This window comes from Corvus kubaryi, unplaced genomic scaffold, assembly GCF_017639235.1.
Source record: "Corvus kubaryi isolate FWS band 111438036 unplaced genomic scaffold, C.kubaryi_AGA036_p1.0 split3-131, whole genome shotgun sequence".
In the NCBI taxonomy this organism is placed as follows: Eukaryota; Metazoa; Chordata; class Aves; order Passeriformes; family Corvidae; genus Corvus; species Corvus kubaryi.
This window is the reverse complement of record NW_024582083.1, coordinates 3,236,707-3,257,867: the sequence shown is the minus strand read 5'-3', so window position 1 is coordinate 3,257,867 and position 21,161 is coordinate 3,236,707. Positions and strand designations below refer to the sequence as shown.

Genomic DNA, 21,161 nt, shown 5'->3' with positions numbered 1-21,161 from the left:
TTGTACATCCTTGTGCATTAGGAAAACTTCAAGGATATACAAATGTCAAACTAGAGAAAGAACAATTTTATCATATATGCTGTATAGAAGAATATGCCATGTAATAAATAGAGAATATATGATATGATAGCTGTGATACAAATTTTTATAGGATAAAATCAACAGAATTTTGAGGTCATACCGAAGTGGTACTAAGAGAATCTTTATACCACACCATTATTTATGCTGCAAATTCCAAGTATGTGTTACAGAAGGACTGTCAGGAATGTTTTAAAGATTTAAAACCTGAAGTTATTTCCAGCTCTCCTGCCTATGAGGCCAAATGTTTTAGTTATCAAATGTTCAACTATGTAAGGCTCACAGGGAGCTGTAAAAACCTGTCATATTGATTGTGTAAAGCTTTTCTACAGTACCAGTGTCAGGACTTTGCAGTCCATTATCTGAAACCATGCCAGGGTTAGCAGCAAGTGCTATTTCCCACAGGAAAGCTGAAATTTTCCTCCTTCCCATATTACAAAGCCTGCATGACAGTAGTGTACAAAATCCTGATACTTTTACAGATAAAAATACTGTTTGGCCAGCATTAAATTTTGTTCACCTAGAATGTGTATTTATGACATCTGTCAACAGCCTTACAGCAATCTGGTTTTTGTTCAGAAATGTATATTTTACCTCTCAAAATATTATAATCACAATCTGGCCTTCCCCTGTTTGAGTTCCTCTCTCAGGTCTGAGTGCATGATTAAAGCATGAATCAGTGTCTTTTAAAAACACATGGTTTCTCCCAGCGATCTTAGGCACTGCAGATTACAAGGGGGGAAGAGGAGGAAAGCAGGTTTTTTTCCCCCTTCAACTCATGGACATCAGTTTGAGGACTAGAAAAGTGGTATCAGAGGTATCTTCCTAGAGCAGCTGCCTCCTGCCTCTGAGTACCCTGTACTGTAATACTATTAAGGTGGGGCTCTCAGCTCTAACACAAGCACTGATTAACGCCTCAGTTTCCCCATGGCAAGCACCATTACACAGGTTAATAAAAATACTGCTATCTGCCTATGCTCATTACTTCCCCTTGTCTCATGGGATGCTGCATCAGTAACAGGTAACAATAAAGAACATACAAGTAAACACAAAAGGTAGACAAAGCCATTAAATGCTACCAGGAACACTGATATTTTTACTTCACAGCCACCCTTTACAGGTGCACAGGCTACAAAAGAAGTCCCAGCTGATTTTGGCCTCTATGCTTCAGAAAACAAGCAAGCTGGTGCCCAAATACGTAACAAGTGTTGGAGACCTATACACTCAACTGTAATTGTAGGGAGCTTTAGAAAATACAGTTTTATGAATTCTCACTGCCCTTCTAGAACAGCTGTTTTCTTCACACAGCTAGCACTCACAGAAGAATAAACTGCTTCTATTGAGAATACAGAAAAAAACAGGGGAAAAGAAACCCTGTTTGTAACAGCCTGGCCTCATTGACACTCTGGTAGAAATTGCTGCAACATTTCTTGTACTCTAACATGAATTAATACAGAGGTCTCCATAGAAAATGGAGATAGAATCATTCAATTAGCTTGGCAATCTTCTTGTTACTGTTCCCTTTGTGCTCTGACAAAGAAAAAAACGCCAGAGTAGAATTCAGCTCATATCTCTGCACAGTTCTCCACAGTCGAACCCTGCTGTTTGCAGAAGAGATTAAGGAAAGATTGTCATCCAGCAAAAAGATGGCTCCCACCTGACTTTATGCTAAGAATTATAATAAAAAGGACATTTTCCAAGCATTGCAACTGTTCCTCCCTGTAAGACATAACATATATAAGCTTCTATGAAGCTGTAACTCCCTCCTGATGAAAGAGGATTTCTCATAAGGACAGGCAGGGCTTTTTAGGAGTCAGCCTTTAGAAGTGTTTTCAACTGCTGTGCTCCATTTTAACTTCATATCACTTGAGAGGGTGGCAGCTAAGAAATAAGGATGGTCACATTGAGCATGTGCAAACATCTACCCAGTCCAGCACATGTGTCACTCAGCACTGGGCTACAAGAGTGTAAGGTGGTCTTTGCTAGGTGGAAAGGCAGATATGAAGTGTGCAGCCTGAAAGTAGGTGGGGAAGAAGAAAATCCTGTATCTGTGCTGTCAGCACGGCTCTTCTTCTTGAAAATGCAAAAAGCTACCAGCAGCTCTGCTGTGATCAAGAGTGTTTGTATTTTGCATCTCTCCTAACAACTGGAGAATTCTTCAGGCAGCTTGGCATGCTTTGCAGCCCATACTAGTTCATCCTTCTCTCTGGGGAGAAAGAAGTAGAGCAAGATCCTGCTCTCTTGGCCATTTTTCATCTAGAACATAATTTGAATTATTGAAATTAAGCTAATTATATTTATCAAGTAATAGCCTAAAGCAGTTTGAAGAATTATTATAGTGAACTAGTGCAATTGCAGCAAGGTGTTCAGAGCAATTCCAGTCCATGCTTGCCTTACCAGTCACTCATACCTGAGAAAACTGCACCTCGAGCTTTCTTTATTGAATTTTCTGATCTAAGAAAGTTATCTGGGAAATTAAAGTGTGAGAGATATAGAGGCAAGGGTCTGCTGGATCTTAGGTCCAGGCTAGCTGTGTCTGCTAATCATTCATTTATGAGCAGAAAGTACAAAAGTTTCGTATTTAAAAAAAAAAAATCTTTAAAAATACTGCTTTTGTTTAAGAAATGTCATATATTGGAAAACTAGTACAAGTTGTTATGCCAGACAAACTCATTCCATGAACTACATATACATGGCACAGAGTCAGCTTCAAGTCATGTGAAACCCAAGTATTGAGACCTATCATTAGTAAAAAATCTGGGAAGTTTTCTAGACACAATCAGTGTCACAGTTACTTTATACAGCTAAGTCAATCCTCGAACAGCTCTGAAGGAAAGCTATGAGCCTAGCTGAAAAGCAAAAACACAGCATATGTCTGCTGACTGAATTATTAAAATTATATCCCTTAGGAGAGAAGATATTTTTGGTTTATAGCATGTGTGTATATCTAAGCCAAATTCTCAACAGCTGTTAAAGGATACAGAAGACTATAATTTAGCATTCAGTATCTTTATTAGACTAAGCCAAAACCAGTCCAGTTTATAATATAGGTAACTTTCCCTCTCCTGTTAAAACAAACTGAAAATGATATCTACCTATCTACAGGTACGACGCAAAAAATCACATACAATAACTATTTTTATAGTGACTTAAAAAAGGCAACCTCAACTATGTGATGAGTTCATTTTAAAATTTGTAGTGAATATACCCATGGAAAATAACTACCATGAGACTGGAGCTGGGTGAGGCCCAGATCACTTAATAAAAAGGAGAGTTTCAGAACAGTCATCTGTTTTCTGTGCCACTACACAACTCAGCTATTACGAAAACAAAGATGAGGGTATCCTGTGCTGTTGACCAAACTTGCCTGTGCTGAAAGCCATGATCAACATTGTCTAGAAGAGACTGTCTTCCCACACAATCAAAACGATGTTTTTATTTATCTGTCTACTCTTTTTCTCTGTCAACTTCTATTCAAGAACTATGCTGCAACAAAATCTTACAAACATGCAACTTTGATACACTATTTTGAAATTTGTGTAAAGTTTAAAATCAGTCCGATTTCCTCCGTCTCAATCAACTTATATCCCTAGGATACCACTTTCAGTTCCTCTCTGTATTCAGCCTTGTACTGCATTAACACTGACGATACCACCATGAAAGGCAAAAACCCCCAGTGTATGCTTGTAAGAATCACAAATACAAGTACATGCATCCTGCCCACAAACCAAGATCAGAATGTAAGTTTTAAAGGAAAAATAAAATCTTTGGAATTATGTTGATATGCAGGACTCAAAGAAAGGCAGAAATTAAAATGTATTTAAATTCTTAAAAGCTTCTCCCCCTTAATAAGAATCAATAAGCAGCTTAATGTGATGTTTAATTAAAAAAGGATGTTAGAAATGTAAAACATATTGAAAATTCATCAGAATAATTTGATAGTCTAGGTAGATTTTTATTGTAGTTAAAAAAAAGAGACATCTGGATTCCTATTTGCAATAAAGAAAGGAATTACTCCTAACAGGCTTAACTCAGACTACTTTGATACTCTTCAAACTACTTGTTTTCACAAGAGCTAAGAGAGATCCCAGCTTTCTTCTATATACTGCCCAAAAACTGTGGTACAGAACTGTGAAGAAGCAATCTTTTCTTCCATAGTCAACTCAAACCATGGCAGATAATAAATCAAAAGAAAACTATTTCAGGAAAACAAAAACCCTTCCTTTTCTACAAGGAATGTGTTAATATTCCAAATGTACCTTTGTTGCTAAAATCATCAATCAGAACAATTTCTGCCAAGTATTTTCTTGGTGTTCTCTTAATGACACTGTGGACTGTCCTCATGAGCGTGGACCATCCTTCATTATGGAAGACGATGACAACGCTGGAGGTGAGCAGGTTATCATCATAATGCCAGTATTTGCATCTGTAAAAAGAGTTGATTTTATTAGTTTTCACATGCTGATTTACAGAACTGCTTAACAGCATCCTTCCTTGTGCAAATGAAATCTTCCCTGACAGCTTTCCTTCAGATTTAAGAGAGACAGGATATGAAAGGTAATACAGCTTAAGTGCATCACAGATACAGATAAAAAAAAAAAAAAAAAAAAAATAGACCGTGTCAAGCACAAGTTTCAGACCTGGTCCAATTTCAGTGGGCTCCTTCCTTGAAAGATATGAAAACACATGGAGAAAAAAAAAGCACAAGAAAAGAGAGAGTTAAAAAAACCAAACAAAAATAGTGCAGACGACTCAGGTCTTTTTTACTGAGGGGTTAGAGATGATTTAGAAACAAGCAATATGAGTACTTCTGATACCTTCCACACTTTCCAATACCTCTTAATCACTTTTATCAACACTGGATTTAATTTGCAATTGTAATGTCCATTTCCCCGGTTGCATCCCTAAGTGAGACTGTTCACAGTCTCCCTCATTACAACCTGTCCAAGTATTTCCTTAACTTGAAGTTTCCCTACAGGATCTCTGCTCCTTTTCCAACTATAATAACACAATTCCTATCATCAAACATAGAGACATAGCACTTTTGATTTCAATGGGAAAAATCCTTCCTTTTTTCATCTTTCAGCAAATAAAGTCTCTACTAGAGAGATTCTGACTTTTCAAAGGCAGCTATCATGTATTAAGAATTTTTAGTGACAAACAAAAGCTTCTAAACTTACAGATGCACAAACTTCCATAGTTATAGTTCTCTTTATACAATAAAAAGCTCAAGTGAACAGAAACATCGCTGTTTTTAAAAATAATTACCTTAATCATCAGAGATCACCAGAGTTTCCAAAACTACATTCAGTTAAATTTGGAAAGAACTCACATAACAGATCCATAGGTATTTAAAGAGTTTCTCTAGTGAAGGATACATTTCACTTATTTTCAGGGAACAGCATCAATAGGCATTTCTCACCTCACAGAAAATAAAAGACATTGGTAGAAACATACTATTAATTTTGTTCCTGTGGGAGAAGAAAATTACAGAATCAAAACAGACTATAACAAAATTTTATCTAATAAGGCATTTCTTTCCTTAGGAGTGCTGTAAGCAATGTCTGAAGCAGGACAATCTCTAAAAGTACAATTTACTGACTAAAATCCCTCAGCTCGATAGCTTTTATGCCTGAAGTAGCTGCAGCTAATCATAGGTACCAACAAAAAAGTGCTAGACTGGCTGTTTAAAAAGTTCAGGCCACGGATGCTGACCTTCCTTCCACAGATCCCTCTCAAAGATTCCAGCTGATTACACATTGCAGTACTTCCATTGGTAGCACAAGTGTTTAAGCTGTCAACAACTTGCCTAGCCATCTGCAGAGACAAAATGGATATCCTACCTAGGTGGGTTAAGTAGGCAGTGTAAAAGGAAGATTTAATAGGTTTAATAACAGGTTTATAACAGAACAGTGTTGCTTCACACATATGTTCTCAGCGTTAATTTTGGTGATATGGTTACGTACAAATGGAGGAAAACAGGGTGTTATACTTTCAAAAAGACCAGCAGACCAGCTGAATGCCACTCAAGAGCTCTGTGTAAAAGGTAGCAGAATAGCACCTTTTGTCTCAAAGGAGAAGGCAGTAGCTGATGCAGCTTGCACTGCGCTCCTGACTTGCACCTGCAGCAGTTTAGCTAGGAAACTTTTTTGCTTATTTCCGAATAAAAAGAGAGATAGCTACAATGTTTCAGACTGCCTTCAAGGACAAAAACAAAGAAAACCTTGAAAAAGAACCCAAATCTTTTGGTTGCTTATTTCTCCCACTTCCTGCAGTATGGCTTAGTCATATTTAGGAATAAAATGGAGAAGAGCATAAGAATGAAGGACAGCAAGAAACTTTGCATAATTTAAAAAAGTCGAACCTATTACAAAAGCCTGGATTGAACAATACATCTATGAACAATTCATAAGCATTTTTTGATCTGTATTTAATACATTTTAAAAACACAAACCCAGAGGTCTAGACAGGCTTTTTGTTACAAAGCCAACTTAAATCTCCTTAAATCAGGTGTTGCTAAATGTGCCATTTGCAAGCAGTGAAGCACTACATTTACATAAGATCATGCTTCCAGTTTTTTCCAGACACTTTATTTCACTTATTAGACAGTTCACAGACCGACTCATCAAGACTATAAATTCTGACAGACTGCAGTAACTCCCATGCACAGTCTTCTTCCTCATCTTGAACTGAGAATTAGAGGTTTGAAATATAGTAGTTGTTTTAGATACGTGCAATTAATAAACGTTTTAATCTCCCTGGCAGGTTTTTTTCAATAAATGTGAATGTTGCTCAGGTATCTGAGTGACAAAAGCCAGAAGTGTCAGCTCACATCTCCTTCACATTCATAGGGAAGGAAGCAGGGAAAGCTTTCCTCAGTGGACCATTTCCTCAGTGGAGCAGCACTGACATCCAGTGGTTGGCAAACCACATACCAAGAAATGATAAATGCATTTTCGTTATGTTTGAAGCTGAATTTTACAGCACAGGTTTCCCTGTAGATTTTAGGCACCAAAAAAGGAAAAAGTATGACTGAATTTCCAGGAACTTTCTTCATTTTTAAAAGAGAGGGTGAAGTAGATATGAATGTTTAGGCAAAAGCTGCAAGCTATTGAAAATGGGCACAAGCAGATTCAAAGTACAGAAGGGTTTGTAACAAAGAGGGTCTAGCTTCATCCCCTGGGTGCGGTCCTGCCCACATACTAGCACAGTGCCCTTTCAGGTGTAGCCTGCAGGCCAGCTGTGGCAATACTCTATGCACCAAATTAATAAAAAAATTCACTTAAAAAAGATCTTTGAATTCTTATTGATATGGCTGAGAGGATGGCACATTGCAGCAGATATGCAGGAATGACAAGGTAGTATCCTTAAGCCAGGCTTGCCTCTAGACACTTCACATCACTTTTCCTGAGTCCTGTAAAGAGTAATTGTATGGGGAAAGAGGCACAAGTGTGCACAGATCTACGAAGGGGTGGCAACATCTTCCTTGGGCAGTGCTGCAGGGAAGAGCTGCTCTGTTTGTGTCCCCTTTCCTTGGGGAACTCATGGGTAAAATAAACAACATCTTCAGATCAGCCCACGAATAAAAACTTTCCATTCCCCAATCAGCACTGGTACTACTGAGGAAAAACAGGACTGACTCATCATTGAAGCAAGATGAAACCTTTCCGAAGGCACAGTTGTGATCCAATTGAGAAACAGGGTGAGTAATGTTTTTTCTGTCTATTAGCCTGCATACTTAGGATGTGAATTAGTTCTACTCCCTCTCCACCCCTGGAGGGAACAGCACTGCTGGAGCCTGCACCATGTCAAGGTCCCCTTATCCCTGGGCACCAGCCACAGCAGAGAGGAGCACTTTTACAGGAGACCCTCTGCACAAGAAGCTGAGCATCTGGCCTGGAGTGCTCCTTGGCTTGGGGAAATTTCTGCTCTTACAGCTTTGTACTCTGTTCATCGGCCCGCTCTCAGGATGGCCTGGGGCCCCACAGTTGTGAGTGTGGGTACTTGGTCCAAGGCTGGGATGACTGTACAGACTCCCTGCTAGCTACCCCCGAAGATGCAGGTATAGACTCAAATTTCCTCAGGCTAAAAAAAAGCCAGAAGTAGAGTCTGCTTCTCCTGGAAGAGTAATTCAACCACCAACAAAAACGCAAGAGCTGAAAAAGGAGAGCACCTTGACAGCAATTTAAGGGTGAGCCCCATCAGATAGAGGGCAGTTTAAGATCTGGAGCCAACAGAAGTGTTTCTCCTGTCACGCTGAATCCCTAGCTTTCCCAGTATACCAGCACCTGAGCTCCAGAAGAAGAGGTATCATGGCTGCTTATCATGACTCTCCACCCCTGGGTCAGCTCTCTAACTTGCACCTGCACATATCAAGGACACATCAGTACCCTCTGGATTTTAAAGCACTGTACTTGTGTGCTAAGACCAAAATGTACCAGCCCAGATTCCTCCAAGAGGGCAGGCAGCTGCCATCCCATTCCTGTAACCACTCCAGCAGCCAAAGAAGCTCCTGAGAAGCTAATCAGTGTTGCAAGATAAGGGCCCTGAATCAGTACAAAGCTGAAGGTCTCAAATTAGTATTTATCCTGAAATCGTAACCGACATTAAAAAATGGAATTTCTCTTCTCCATTTATATATAACTGTTCACAACTTTAAATTGTATTTTAAATTTTATTTCACTTTTAAAGTGGTATGAGATTCATAGTTGTATTATGACCTATTATAATTGCTTTATAGTGCATGCATTTTTTTCAACTCTTTGAAAGGGTCCAGCACAAGCAAATCCCAAAAATAAGTCAGGAGATCCGTTTTCAGTTTCAGTTTCCTTTTCTAGTAAGTCCTGTTCTTGTCTTACAAGGAGATAGGCATTCAGCTGACAGCATGCTGTTTACATATTTTTAATACTGAATTCAGGGCTCCTTTTTATTTTAAATCACCAATTTATTATGACTACTGCAGTAAACTGAATCTAACCCCTAGGAAGATGGATGGGAATTTTTTTTTTTTTTCACAAAACACCTTCAGCTGTTTGCTCATCTGTATGGGTGACATCACCAAGGTCATAGCTGAGACTGGCTGCTTGACAGAAGGATCATTGCCTAAGTCTAGAGTAGACAAAATAGACAGAAACAGATCACAGAACTGGGCATTTCTTTGTTAGGATACAACTAAGTAAATCTAATGCTAATACTGGATTTGGTACCTGTGAAGCCAGTCTTTGGTACCTATGAAGCCTTGCAGGGTACTTTTATGCACCCGCAACATCAACAGAAGATTACAGCAGTCAACTTACAAAATAGGGGTTCTGGAAGAGAAGTAAACAGACAACCCAAGAAGCACAGACTGATCAGCTGAATAAATGTTTTATTCCCTTCTGCAGACAGCATCAAAACCTCTATTACACGCTACCAAGCAGCTTAAACCTACACTGAAACAGCATTTGCTATTTTTAAAATAGCTACAAGCTTTGCCCATTTCCATTCCTGAAGTAACTTGCAAGGCTATGTGGCTACATTTTATCATTACTGCCCTTGGAAGCAAAAGCTACATCTACCATACCTCTGAAAGCATCACAATCCAAATCCAGGGCAAGGTTTGCATAGAAACCCGACCTTAGGGTAAGAGGAGAATTAAAGCAATAACCTTCGCAATTCTTCTAATCACAAGATTCTTGCCCATACTATCACTTATCCGACACTGAAAAAATTGAAGCAATAAACACCACAGGGCAGGAAAGCTGGGGCAGCTAGGTGGCTAAAATAAATTCCCTTCCTCAGGGAAGGGGAAACTCCCATACAGCCAGATGGAGCAAAAGCCCTCTGCTTTCCTGTTTTGGTTTGAAGGGAAGAAGACCTCACAGTTCTAGAGGCCTTCTGCAGTCTGGTGACACACTGTGGGTATTGCAGGGAGGCTGTGCCTAATTTTGGATTTATCAAACTTTTACAGGCTTTACCTAATGTAATAAACAACTAGAAAGAAGCCTGAGGCAGTGAGCTCAGTCTCTCAGAAATACTGTATTTCCACCATGCCTTGCTCATCAGATGTTGAACCTTGAAGTTCCTACCCATGCTCATCTGGACTCCATTATAACTTGTATCATGCACATTTATTTGAATGCTCTAGCAAAGCACAGTCTGGTTACACAGCAACAAGACAGAGCATAAGAAGTGCATTTCATTTTTTGGTTTCACATTCAGATTACAACTCATTTGGCAAAATGATTCCTCCTCATGCCCCAGAATTTCTATGCTGCAAGCCGGCACCTGGAGGGTTACACAAACAGCTGCAGGAAGTCGCTCACACTCTTCTCTGCCCCTTCACTGAAGTCAAGGTTTAAGACACAATTTAAATATACTCCAGGTGCTGTGTTATATATATGTTTTTGTTGAGTAAGAGGTCATGTTCAGAGCTTGGTCATCTCATTTCATGTGTGTACACAGAGAGGTAAGTAAATCCAACTACAGATAACACACCTGGTGCCTCTGTCAACCTCTTTGTACTCTTTGGGTGAATTATTTCTCCCTCAGAACTTAACATTTGAAATGCTAGCAGCCAACACTAAAGAGACAAAGGACCCATTTTCTCTGTAGTTTTCACTACTGGGACCTGAAATGTTAACAGAAAATGCTGGGTTTTGCTTTAAGGCCAATGCCTGGAATTCAAATATCTCCTGACCACATGAGATGCTCTCACAATACATGCTAATTACAATTTAAACATCATTTTTTTTTCCCTCCAGGAGTCTTGCTGGCAATAAGGCAGCTGATAATCTGCAGTGGAAAGCTAGCCCTCCTGATTTAGTGTGACCACTATAATTCACCTGATTCTCAACCCCAGCTCTCACTGAGGTGCACAGAAATTTATGCGCACACTATAGAACCAGTTTTCTTTGTTACAGAACACTTCCAGAGTATGATGTGGCATTGGAATAAAAGATTTTCCCAAGGTACCACGTGAAATGAAACCAAGTCCCTAATGGCTCATTTCCAATGATACAGATACCAAAAGTAATTATTGAAATCCTTTTTCTTGTAACAGTATCAAATATGTAATTTGTAAAGTGCTATAATTAAGGAACTAATCACATTCCTGAAGAAAGCAGGCTCCACTCCAGAGCCTTTATATTCAACCTTCTTAACTACAACAAGATTGACTCGACAAGTAACTACTTACTGGAAGAGAACATATTAAATTCATGTTTTTTGCCCAGATAAGACTGTCCATTTCTAATGGGGAGCCAAGACTCATCTGCCTTATTTTATACCCTGAGTAACTAGTTACAACTAAAGATTTTGGTATTTTTTTACTCCAGTCCAGCACTAACCATTTTCTATACAATTCAGTATTTTTAATAGCATTTGGACCACACAAAGGGTCCAAGCTGTCACCATCAAACTATGATAGGAAAAGCATCTTTACTAACAGCTCTGTCTTACTATCACACAGCTCTGCATGTACGCATTCTTAGTAAAGTTAGAAGTCTATTTTTGGCAAGAATTCCCTCCTCTTTTTATGCTAAAATTAATTGAAAAATAAAACCAACACCCTTTAAAACTACATGTGCAATTTTTAAAAACAAGCCAATTCTCATTCCCTTTCATTTTATAAAATGAGCTGCAAGAACAGTTGTCCAAAAATACATTTCTCTATGCACACAACACTGTACTCAAGCAAGGAAGAGTTACCTTTTCAGGTTTTTCAACAAAGGCTCATTGTCAGTTGTTCTGTTTGAAGTCAAAGGTGACCTGTGGCAACAGATCCAATTATTCAAGTACAAATTTGTACGGCCCAGGGGCTATGCCCTGTAACAGCAATAATGTCCTTATAAAGGAAAACTCAAACTGGATAATCCGCAGAAGGAAAAAACACTTAAAAATATTTATTCTGCTGTGATCATACTGACAGATGTGTGTGGGTGATGCAGCTGAAATTCTGGCTCACTGTGATGAGTAGACAGCAGTTATTTATTGTCATACTGAAAAAAAAAATCCATCAAGAGATTAATTTGTCTCATGCCATAAACATTAATGATGTTTCCTCTCCCAGTCAAACTATTCCAGATAAAATTCCTTCAACACTTGTCAAAAGAAGCTGTCAAAAACCAGCTAGCTTAAATAAAGTCACAAGACTAAAACCTTCTGGGTCAGTAAGAATAACTTGTAAGCAATTCTTCCATGGGTTGGATAACAACAGCATATCAAGCCTGAGCAAAGCATGTTGAGCTCTAATCCTTTCTTTCAGCCAACACAGTTAATTACCCTGGCATGAAATCTGATCGGCACTAAGAACATCCCTGGCTCAAGGGCTCTACAGTAGTGCAAGTTTGTTAATAGGAGAAACAGGGAGTTCCACAGTGCACCATTTAAAATATACTGTAAGAGAATGCTTCTTGACTTCAAAAGTGCAATTAGCATGGCTCAAACCCAGAAAAATACAGGAATGAAAATGGCAGGTGTGGACTGGAGCGTTCTACTGTGAAAGTGGAATTCATAAAGGAAAACCTACATTGATTCTAAGTGGTTTTGAGCTAGAAGTATAAAAAGAGGCTACTGCAACTAATGCATCATGGATATGTATTTTTTAGAAATACAGATTCCTTGGAACATCTTGCACTGCTTTGGTCTTGTATAACCAGGTGCAGCTCCTGTGAGCCATACACCAGACTCTTCCCAGAGCTCTACATCTGTAGTCATCACTGGTTTTGTCCATCAGGCAGTTTTCTCTCCCTTTTTGACTCTTCCATGCATTATTTACATGTTTCCTTATATTTGCCATAAGAAGTTAATTGGGTTGGGTGCTACAACTTTGTCAAAAAGGGCCAAGGAATGGCATCTTTGAGGACAACCTCCCCAAAACACAGGAGCCATCCATTCCCATATGAAGTAAGTTGAACAGGCATGGCAGAAAACCCACCTGGCTGCACCAAGAATGCCAGAAGGTAGAGGAGGGAAGGTAGAGGCATGGACTAGCTACCTAGAAGGAGTAAAGAAATATTGCCTGAGCCCACAAAGAGAGAAGTAAAGACAAAGCTTTGTGGAGTTCAAATCCGTAAGATGGAAAGGGCAACGAGAAGAGCTTGTAGGCTAAAGAAAAACTAAAGAAAACATGAATATACTGATAAAAGAAATGAAATTTAGTGTCAAAGGACACATAAAAGACCCAGACACTCAACATCTGATTTTCTTCACTGTTTACTTGTAAGGTTTGCTGTCACACCTCCTATGTCCCTGAGTCTAGGGGCAGCCTGCAGAAGGGAAGGAATATCCACCACAGAGGTGAGCCAGGGACCACCTCCCTGGATGTATCACAGCAAAGGGGATAAACATGGCACAAGTCCATGGGACTGGATGGATGGCACCAGAGGGCACTGAGGAAGCTTGTGATGTCATTGTGAGATCATGCTCTACCATATTTACAAGGTCCTGGTGCTTGACAGCAGTTCCTGAGGACTGACTAAAACAAATTCTTGCCCACCTTCAAGAAGCAGGATCCAGGAAATGATGACCTTGAATTCATTAGCAGCGGGTGAAATTTTCGGAACTGATTAACTTTAGTTAACTTTAGTCCATGAAAGACTGCCTTCTGCTAGAATAAATCAGAGACAGTTTACTAGAGTTTAAGTGTGTCAGGGATTGTCTAGCATAAGGATAAGGGGAAGCCATCAATAGAACTACACAGAACTACTGGTTGTCCAAGAAAGACACTGTGACGTGTATGGAAGAATCAGAGCACCTGACAGGACAGAAGACACAGGCAGGAGACACCTCCTTTTGAAAAAGGGAACTGTGAAGAAGGGAAAGACAGCATGATTAAAAACCAGATGCTATTAGCAGTAAGACATACATTCTTTAAAAGCACAGAGTGGTGTCCAAACAAGGGAAACAAAAATGAGCATTAATTCAAGCTAAGTGCATGTAAATAATAAGATCAAGTAAAAAAAATAACCAAAAAACCCCAAAACCCAAGTTTGAGAAATAGCTTACTGAAGCATGAAAGCTGCTATTGAAATATTTTTTTCAAGCACCAGAAGTAGGATGCCTGCCAGAAAGTCTGTTGGGCTGATACACAATCAAAATGACAAGAGACCACTTCAGAAGCAGGAAGGCCAAATTAAGCATTTCCGTTGAACTCTTAGCAGTGCCCAACACCAGATACCCGACGAAGAGAATAAAAAAGGGCAAGTACACAGTGATACTTCCTACTAAATACTCCTATCTTCAGATAATCTGCATGATAGCTTCTACTGGAATTTTCTGCCATGAATAGCCTCATGGCCTTCTTTTTATTTTTAATAAACCCAGTATCTCCCAAACAATGCAACATAAACTGACAAACTATTGTAGAGTGTAAGTATTGCTGACTCCAGTCTCGTTATCAAACAGAGAAACACATGACACAAATTTTTTGTCAAAGGGCTCTGGGAAGCTAAAGAACTGCAGAGCACTAAGTCCTACTTCTGTGTTGAATAGAAGCTAGTAATAAATAACAAAATTAGTAAACCATAGACACAGCTTTTGTGGAAAAAAAGCCATGCCACAGAAAAATATTATCATCTTTTGAAGAAATCAAAAATTATGTGGACATGAGTGAGGCTATTAATACAGTAACTGACTTTCCAAAGTATTTGATGAGGTACTTTGCTTTCTTTACAGGCATAGTTCTTCATCAAAGTATGGCAGATTTCTTAGGCTAATAACTGCTAAAGTCTATTAATTCCAAATTTTAAGTGTGTTCGAGACTGTAAGCAGCATAAATGTCTGTGCTGGAAGCTGAGCAGTCCAACTCCTCTTCCAGGTCATTCCTGAACAATAAGGAAGTTCTTGGTAGTTGCAATTAAAATGACTATAAACAGCTGCAGAATAATTCAAGAACTCTGTCAAGGAAATGAGCCAGCAGGAGAGCTCAGTGCAAGTGCAAATGATTGTATATGGAGTGTTAGACCACTCAGTGCATATACTCAGTGCATTACCACCAGGAGGAAAAAAAAATTAAAAATCTTGGAGTCAAATGCAAATAGGTCTTTCAGAATTTTAGCTCAGAGTTAATGAAAAGGGAAATAAAATAGCAGGAATAATAAGGATGGAACATGAAACATTTATATAGCAACTTCATGGAGAGGTCTCTGATATTCCCACAGCACAGGGCAGCAGAGACACAGAGGTACGTAACAGTATCCATATCTGGGAGGAGAGGTTAAAACAAGCACCACATTCTGCAGCCACTGACTCAAGATGTCATTAATTTCAAGACTATAAATGCATTCAAAAGACAAGTCTGTGCACAGAAAGCCGTCTATGAAGCATGACAACCGCATTGCAATTTTTGGCTCAAGTGTCCCAGTGCACTGGTTGCCAGGAATGAAGCTTATCCATTCTTTTACTTTTTCTCACTAGCGTATGTTTTTGGCCAGAGCTAAAGTTGTCAAGAAAAACATTCACTGGTCAGACCCAGCATAGATGCATTTTTTAAGTTAAATTTTATTTTCAGTTACTCTGGGCAAGTGGATCATTATACTGGTTAAACAACTCAATTCTTGTTATTCCTAGCAGTGATTCTCCACAGTGATCTCTTGGGGCTTTTTTTTGAGAGAACATACCTTGTTACTCGATGGCATTCATCCTCAAACCTAGATCCCTTTTTTATTTCCTTAGCATGGAAATATTTATTTCCTTATCTCGGATCCAAAATAATCCAGAAAATTTATCACTCTAATTTTACTTCAGCTCTACCTCTGTGCAGACTCCTGATTACAAAAAAGTAGAATTCAGGGAGCAATAAAATTAATATTCTTCTTCCCAAAAGCTAACATTAATTTTATTGCAGGTCTGCTAGGAAACAGTGATAACATATAAAATTCAATATAAATGACTGCTCTTAAACAGCTGCCACCTATCAAGATGATAAAAATAGATCCAAAAAAGGTAAAAATCACCAAGTTTAAAGAAACAGTTTTCTTCCAGCTACTGTATAGAGGTTTAGGCAGGGCCTGCTAAGCCTGCTCTACTTCTTTGCAGCTAGAAACAAGGTGGAAAACAGGTATTTCTCTACCATAACCCAGTTTATGTTCCCCCGGCTCTCTTGCGGAGTGCTGAAAGACTGCAGTGAGATGAGCCATCTTTTCAATTTTGTGCACTGACTTTTAAACATATACCCATATATTCTTGATTTTGTTTAACCAAACTTATGACTTGTTGTATGTCAACACAAGTGCTGGGCATCAACACTGAAATATATTGGTTAAAATCCATAAGCCAAGAGTAAGTGGCAAAGCAGAAATATTCTGATGTACCTGACAAAAATCTTCAACACACCATCCCATGTCATTCCTCTCTACAGGATGCAGCAAGAGTTAAGGCTTTTTACAGCAGCTGAGACTGCCCAGAATCACCAGCAAAGTTCCTACTGAATCAATAAAGGCAGCTGGCAAATCATCCTGGCAACATGTCAGACTACAAAGTCAAATCCAAACATAGCAGAATTGAATCTCCTTTTATTGGCATTTCTTCCTTCTTCTCCCTCCAGCAGGGACAAGCCCTGAGGCTGCATGGCTTTTAAGCTGAGAGTTCTTGCAGCAGTATTTCACTCTTGCTAGCACAGCCTGGGAAAGCATTTGGCATACTTCACTGAACAAACCTGACTGCACAGGGTAACGCTTAAAAGTTCTGATGCTTGAAGAAAGAGAGGGCTGAAGGGAGGTCTATCTCTCTATGAACGAACAACCCAGTCTTTACCGGAAAGATCTTCCTCACTTAGCAATGCAAACATACTACTAACCAAAAAAATATCACTATATTGCTCTTTGGTAGGATAAAAGTGAATGTTGGCTGGCCTTATCAACCACAAAGGCTTCTGGTCTTTTTAAACAGATCAGTGGGAGGAAAATAAATGGTGCATCCAATAGGTAATCTGCTACCTTTTGCTGCATTTCTCGCTGGTATTGGGGGATGAGCAGCAAAGAGAGCATGTGGAAGCCTGAAAGCATACAGCAATATCAGCCAATCTCACATTGCTCCCCCTCTCTTCTGCTGTTCCCAGGAGAGACACAGAAGCTATAAACCTTTAACCTGTTTAGGGAATTGCAAGCATCCCAAGTATTCAGTACATAAAATAAGTGATATAATGTTGTCTGAAAGATACCTTTTGTTCACATTGTTTTTTCATGCTGTTCTGTTTACTTGCTTAGAACATTAAATACTAAAACCTAACTTTGATTTGAGCAGCTGGCTTTGACCTCCACGAAGGCTTATCTGCAGCTGTGCTTTAAGAGAACAGTTTCTAAAATTCATCTTTTCACGGCTGTCCCTCCTCTTCCTCAAAGTATTTAATAATTTTTCAAAATATCTATTTATTAATGTCCTTCAGACCAGAAGACAAATTCTGAGATTATGCCAAAATTACTTCAGGAAGCTACAGGTATGGAACTACTTGGCAGATACATATGCTCTCTGATGCCCTTCACCTCGAGTAAAAATGAAGGGGAGGGAGTACTTGAGTTCTGCTGCCTAAGATCTGGCAGCTCACCTGGGCAGAGGCAGCCCATTCCACCCGCATGTGACACATTGCCATCTTCCACTTTGCTGTCCTTGCTTCACTCCTACAGAGTGAAGGGCAAGGAAGGAGTGTGCTTCCACCTCTTTCCTTTCCTCTCTCTAGAGAAGGCAGGGCCAAAGCCTGTTCTGCCAAAATGAGCTCCTGGCAATAGCAGGCAACAAGCAGCTCCACCCTGCTCAGTTAATCACAACACCTGACAGGAAAATGTTTTTTCTTCAAGTTTTCTTAGTCCTGTTGCCTCCTACAAAAGGGATCCCAGTGGCTGCAAATGCCTCAGCAGAAGCAGCAGTGTTTAGGGAATAACCTCCTAAAAAGAAAATGCTGACCTACACAGGTTACCCAGACCATTTCTTCCCTTTCAGAAAAATCTCTTTAGTATGAAGGACCAACTTCTGAGCACAGCAAAGAAAGAGAAACAAAGGGAAGCCCCAGGACAGCTGGCACTTCCTTGCCACCAGCAGCAGACAGGCATGGTCCTCTCCTCTGACTGCCAGCAAGTGGAAACCTTTAGTAAGTCACCTGAGAAACACAGCACAAAGGAAGTGAAATGCTGCACTCCATGTGCTTAATTTGCTTTCAATGAGTGTACACCATGCAGTAAATTCAAGCAGCTGTACATGCATGGGTATGAGTCAGACTCACAGCTGGTCAGTTCTCTCCTACCTTGCAAAATGAAAAAAACACCATCATAAAAGCCCCTAGCAGAGCCCCAGTAACCAGTCAATAAACCACCAACAGATTATTTACCACAGCTGGACACATACAGCCCGGAGATAGGCACCCAGTCCAGGGATCCCCATTGCTGGAGATGAGGGGGAAGTGAAAATTGCAAAGTACTTAATATCTAAATTCATACACTGCCTACAAAACCCCAACCAAAAACCCAAAAACCAAAAAAAAATACCCTACCATTAAATCAGTTTGCACAGAAGCCTGTCCCTAGCTGATATTTAACACGGAAAATTAAATCAAATGCAGATTAACCTGAGAGCAAAATTGGCTTCAACATATATCAAAAGTTAGAATAGACTGTGTAAACCTGTTAGTAATTCTTGAACAAATGTTAGCAACTTTCCAGAATTTTCCCACAACAAAGTAGACACCCTTTCAGCAAGTAAACTAATGTATTTTCTAAGATTTGTTCCCTCTTTAGAACAAATGCTGAGAGAAACTCTTAGAAAACTATTCCAACAAGCACTGTGGCAGATCCATACTTCTGTTACTGCAGGTAATTAGGCAGTGTTATTTAAAGAGAACAGTATTTCTTTGTTTCTGTTCTCTCTTTATTTATGGTCCATTTTAAAAGCATTGGGGTAAATCAAAACTGAATAAACTAACTAAGCATAGGGATGTCTAACAAAGATAATCCTTCCTTCCTGAAGACAAATCTTAAGAATTTATGGATTAAGAAAAGATATGACAACAAAGACTGTGGCTAGACATGGAACATGCAGATACATGCAATGAGACACTAAAACAGATTACTTCAGAGATAAATCACTATAGCTTAAGTATTCATGAAAGGAATCATTGCAACAGCATTAAGAAGAATATATGGAAACGTGTTAATAGTATAGCACTCATACCTTCAGTACAAGAAGCCTTAAGAGGCCTAATAAATAGTATTTTAAGCATCAACTCAGATATATGGAAAGCAAATAACTGAATCCCATAAAAACAGAGCTAAGAGAAAACAGAAGGTTTGCTTACTCTTCTTGACGCAAGTCATTAACGCTCCGATCTAGTGAGATCATATCACTTGCCACCATATTAAACCCAAACTCTTTAATGCTGGCTTGAATGGATTCTTTGTAATCTGGTCCTAAAACATATGGCTTTGCTTCCTCTCCAGGGCCACCAGCAACTCCATGAGGCTCAGGCTCTTTGGGTTCAAAATTACCAAGGACTCCAGGTCGTAACACAGGATCTGGGTATACAAATGTCTGAGGTTTAAATGTGAGATACTGCCTCTGGATGATGTTTTGCTGCTTGTTATCAACACCATGATGATTTAGTTCATTTTTGGCCTTATTTTTCCTTCGAATGGATTCCAAGTCCACTTCCACACCTTCAACATGAGGCCAAGGTACCACAGGTTTGAACTTCTCATTTCCTAGTCCGTGGTCTCCTTTGTTTGGCAGGGGTCTGTTGGCTTCTTTGTCATCCTATATACACACATAGAGAAACAGCAGACCATGTCAACTGATGATCCTTTTTTTATTTACATCCAGTAGCTTAATGCACTAAGAGTTGGTACCAAATATATGTTGAGCAAGTATTGAGAAGTCTCTGCTGAGAGGCTGAATGAACACGTTTTACTAAGGCTACTGACCACTGGAGAACATCACCAGCCGTTGTCCACACTTACCTCGGTGAGTTGGTCCTGGAAATGACTGAATGCCCAAAGCACTCCCAAAGACCAAATACCCATGTAGGACACGTTAACTTGAATGTAGTTCAAGCTGTAGTTCAAACTGATATGCAGGGGGCACTGACAGAGCGTTTTATGAAGGAGAAGGTGACATGGAGGCAGACAGTGCCACACTCCAGAGCACAGCGGCCTTGGTCCCACTGTTGGACAGGGGCTGTTTCTGGGGTTTCTATGTGCACTTGTGACTCAGAGCTCAGCAGGGTCTCAGTGGTTGCTAGATACAGCCTCAGATGGGAAAGACTGCTGTAACTACGAGTAATCTGGCACACACATCTGCGGCAGCTGCGAGCCACATATAGTCCCTACCCTCCACCAACCCCCCTGCACCCCCCAACTCACTCCCACCAAGCTCCCTCTGCTGCAACAGTTTATTTACAGCTGGGAGGTGGCACTGATGGCATTGGGAACAACAGGCAGAAATGAGATCAGCTGCATGGACACAGGCAGACCTGCCTGGGGAGGCAGTACTGGGGTGAAGAGAATTGCCACAGCCACTGGCATCTCTAGCATCCTTGTTTAAAACAATTTCACTGCACTCCTCCCTCTCTCCCCACCAGGAGATTTGAAGTTCTCACTGAGAAGAAAGGCTAGGATTTTGAAAACTGCTCAGCATTTTCAGTGATCAGCGAGGTTGGTATGGTTAGAACAAGGGTGTGTGATTTTGGAAGAAATAGACAGAAAGGCTTTGAAGTGTCTGAGTGTGAAGTCTCCAGAATACAACAGCACCACCCATGAAAGCGCTCCAAAACACACTGCTTTTTTCAGTACTACTGTCCAAGTATGATTAGGGAAACATTGCTGAAGGTTCAGATTTCCTGCTAAAATTGTTTACTTGTAAGCAGGACAAATGTCAGATCATTCAGAAATCTGCAGGAAACAACACACATTTTAGCAATGTCTCAGAATCAAAAAAAATTTGAGATCAGAAGGATGTCACCTAATCAAACCTGCTGAAGGCAAGTTCACAGTTAGATGGGGCTTCTCAGAGGCTTGTCCAGTCACATCCCTTTGTCCAGTTTCTCAGGACAACCCGTTCCAGTTGCTTGACCCATCTCACAGTGAAGTTTTTTTCTTCATACCTCAGCAGAAGTTTCTCAT

General features: G+C 39.8%; 1 protein-coding gene across 3 annotated transcripts in view; it reads right to left on the bottom strand.

The window, feature by feature from the left end:
- Positions 1-21,161, bottom strand: part of GALNT7 (polypeptide N-acetylgalactosaminyltransferase 7) — a 71,835-nt gene that overhangs the window by 20,799 nt on the left and 29,875 nt on the right. For 2 of the 3 annotated variants that reach the window (XM_042014912.1, XM_042014911.1), the window contains exons 2-3: positions 19,343-19,798; positions 4,338-4,504 (exon numbers count right to left, since the gene is read on the bottom strand). In XM_042014912.1, the coding sequence (XP_041870846.1) occupies positions 4,338-4,504; positions 19,343-19,798 (623 nt within the window). The remainder of the gene's footprint in view (positions 1-4,337; positions 4,505-19,342; positions 19,799-21,161) is intronic. The other variant, XM_042014914.1, reaches the window with a different exon arrangement.